Source organism: Apodemus sylvaticus, chromosome 8 (assembly GCF_947179515.1).
Source record: "Apodemus sylvaticus chromosome 8, mApoSyl1.1, whole genome shotgun sequence".
Classification (NCBI taxonomy): Eukaryota; Metazoa; Chordata; class Mammalia; order Rodentia; family Muridae; genus Apodemus; species Apodemus sylvaticus.
In genome coordinates, this window is record NC_067479.1 from 76395377 (window position 1) to 76398932 (window position 3556).

General features: G+C 39.4%; 1 protein-coding gene across 1 annotated transcript; it reads left to right on the plus strand.

The window, feature by feature from the left end:
• Positions 1-810: 810 nt before the first annotated feature.
• LOC127690967 (olfactory receptor 11H4-like) lies at positions 811-1773 on the plus strand. The gene has a single exon (XM_052190536.1). The coding sequence runs from the start codon at positions 832-834 to the stop codon at positions 1771-1773; it is 942 nt and encodes a 313-aa protein (XP_052046496.1). The 5' UTR covers positions 811-831.
• The last annotated feature ends 1783 nt before the right edge of the window (positions 1774-3556 follow it).

Sequence of the window (3556 nt, forward strand, 5' to 3'; positions counted from 1 at the left end):
AACTGGAGATGAATTGGAAAGAGAATGATGTGCAGGATGTCCACAATTGATCAGAGGTAGCCATGAAGATCCGTAAGATCAGTCTTAAGGCCAACTGCTTCACTAGTTGTCTTTAAATGACATCTGTTCCCATGAGGCATTTGAGGAATGCCACCACAATTTATGAGGATAAAGGAGAAAGAGCTGGTTGACATAGTTTTTGGTGTGGTTTGTGAATTCATAAATGAGTAGCCAAAACTGTTAGCACATTTCACGAACTCAGTCAATCAGCAAATTTCTTAGATAGTGAAGGATGAAAAATACATGCAGATGAGAGGGGGTTAGATGGTGGAAAAACTGTTCAAGCACCAGGGCCTAGGGGCTTTTATGTCATCAAAGATGAATGGTGGGGTGAAGAAGTAAAGGCACAAGATGACTCTCTTCTTCCTGACTCCAGAATTGGCAACGGATTGATGCATTTACTGAAAGGCCATAGACCCTATCAGTGCTATAGCATAGAGGTTAGTGCTGGGAAGTAGTACTGTAGGGCTATTTGTGTGTTTTTGTGTCTAGATGGTCAGTGTTCTCTCCCATAATTATCTCTAATTACCTAGATCCATTTTGACTTCTGTCTCAGGAGAACCAAGAAGGAGAAAAGAAAGAGGCTATATGATTGGTATAGAAACACACTCAATCCAAACTGAGATAGGATTTGTCCCATCTGCTTTCAGAATATTCTTGTCTTTCCTTGTAGAACTTAAGTTTGATACTCATAAAGACCTCCAGATATGATGAAAGTAAGGGAATTGGGTTTAAACTCATGACTTTTCCACCCTCAGATATTTAGATGCCATGAACAGATCAGCAACACATGTAAATGAATTTGTTCTCTTGGGATTCCCTGGTTCCTGGAAGATACAAATTTTCCTCTTCATGTTGTTTTTGGTGTTTTATGTCTTGACCTTGTTGGGAAATGGAGCCATCATCTGTGCAGTAAGATGTGACGCACGTCTACATACCCCCATGTACTTCCTCCTGGGAAATTTTGCCTTCCTTGAAATCTGGTATGTTTCCTCCACTACTCCTAACACACTAGCCAACATTCTGTCTAAGACCAAGGCCATCTCATTTTCAGGGTGCTTCCTGCAGTTCTATTTCTTCTTTTCACTGGGCACAACTGAATGTTTCCTCCTGTCAGTAATGGCTTATGATAGGTACCTGGCCATTTGCCGCCCTTTACATTACCCTGTCATCATGACTAGGAGACTTTGTTGCATTCTAGTCTCTTCGTGCTGGCTCATTGGATTCCTTGGGTACCCAATCCCTGTCTTTTCCATCTCCCAACTTCCCTTCTGTGGTTCTAATGTCATTGATCACTTCCTCTGTGACATGGAGCCATTGATGGCTTTGTCCTGTGCCCCAGCTCCTATTACCAAATTTGTACTTTATGTCCAAAATTCCTTTTTCCTGTTTTTTACTCTAGCATACATTCTTCGGTCCTATATTTTGTTGCTCAGGGCTGTTTTTCAGGTTCCTTCTGCAGCTGGCCGGCGAAAGGCCTTCTCTACCTGTGGGTCTCATTTAGTTGTGGTGTCACTGTTCTATGGGACAGTAATGATAATGTACATGAGTCCTACATATGGCATTTCAACTTTGATGCATAAGATCCTTACACTTGTGTACTCTGCAATGACTCCTCTCTTGAATCCTCTGATTTATAGCCTTCGTAACAAGGACATGAAACTTGCTCTGAGGAAAGTTCTGATAGAAATGAGAATTGTCAAAACTATATGAGTCAAAGTTGTGTCATACTTACATGCTCTAATAAAAAACAAACTGGAGATTTATCAAGATGTATCAATTCTTTCAGTTGTCTTTACTCTTTTTTTTTCATTTTTTTTGAGACAGAGTCTCATGTAGCCATTGCTAGCCTCAAACTCACTCTCTAGCCAAGGATGACCTTGTAGAGATCTGATTTCTCTGCCTCCATATTCCAAGTCCTAGGATTACAGCTGTGTACCACCATGCCAGGCTTTGAAGTTGTTTTCCATATCCAGTGCTATTTTTCAAAGCTTAAATAATAAGTGATTCCTGTGTGAGATTGTCTCATACTCAGGTATCCATGGCTTTTCATTATACATATTATTCATCATTGTAATAAGATATTGACGTCAACTTTGTTTAAAGATGTATTTATATTAGTATTTGCAAGATGAGAACTAAAAATACACTTCTGGTCCCAACACAGACATTATATTTTCTAGAAATAAAAATGATTTGGTTCAATTCCATTTCTAGAACTGGAAAAAGGGACATAATTTAGAATCTAGACTAAAAGAAGAAAGAAGTGAAGCTTTTGTGAAATAATATGGACTTATCTTCAGAGAACTACTAGAACCATTTCCACATCTGGTGAGAGGCTCAGTAGCCCAGTGGCTTGCTATAAGCCTGATGATCTGTCTTCAGTCCACAGGGTGCATGCAGTGGCGAGGAGAGACCTATTGCTACAAGTTGTCTTTTCTCTTCCACCTCTGTCCAGTAGCATGTACTCCTCCATCATAATTAATTAGATGATATAACTTAAAAACACATTTCCTAAAATAAAATGTGTACTTATTAACACCTTAAAAAGTAATTTGACATTAATTTAGAGGCAAATGGCATGAAAACTTGCCCTTAGCATGCTATCATGCCACACACAAGGGCCATGGGAAAAGTTAGCTGGGAGCCAGATGATGATCTAATAGTATCATCTGGATTTTAATCTATTTTTATTATTTTCATTTACAGTTATATAACACATTTTATTATGGTTTCCCTTCCTCCATCTCCTCCAAGATCATCCTTACTCCCCCACTGATTCTTATCACTTCTTTCTCACTTTTTTAATAAAGCAAATGAGGAAAAAAAGACTAAAAAATAGTCAAAAGAAAAAGCATGAGAAATTATGTTAATAGGGTATCTATGGCTTTGAGATTTTGAAAGACTCATGCCATTTCTAGTATGCTTTATGTCTCCTGTTTATAGGTGGAGATGTAAACTCTTAGCTGTGTAGTGGTTTGAATATAGTTGGTCCATTGGAAGTGGAAATAATAGGAGGTATGGCATTATTGGAGGAGGTGTGGTATTGTTAGAGGAAGTATATCAATGTGAGGTTGGGCATTCAGGTTGTGTGCTCAGGCTTCTCCTAGTGTGGAAGAGTCCATGCCTGCAGAGGAGAGTCTCTTCCTGGCTGCCTCTGGAAGCCATTCTCCTGTGTGCCTTCAAATCAAGATGTCGAACTTCTAGTTCCTTCTCCAGCACCATGTCTGCCTGCACACTGCCATGCTTCCCACCACAATGGCCTGGGCTGAAACTTTGAAACTGTAAACCAGCCCAATTATTGTTTCCCTTTATAAGATTGCCTTAGTCATGGATGATGGCATCTCTTCACAGCAAGTAAACCCTAAGTAAGACAGCTATTCCATGTGTTAGCATGGTCATCATGGACCCTGTGGAGCCTAAGACAAATTAAACACTTTTATATGTTTCCATGGTCATGGCATGTTTTCTTAGCAATGGAAAAGTAACTAATAAA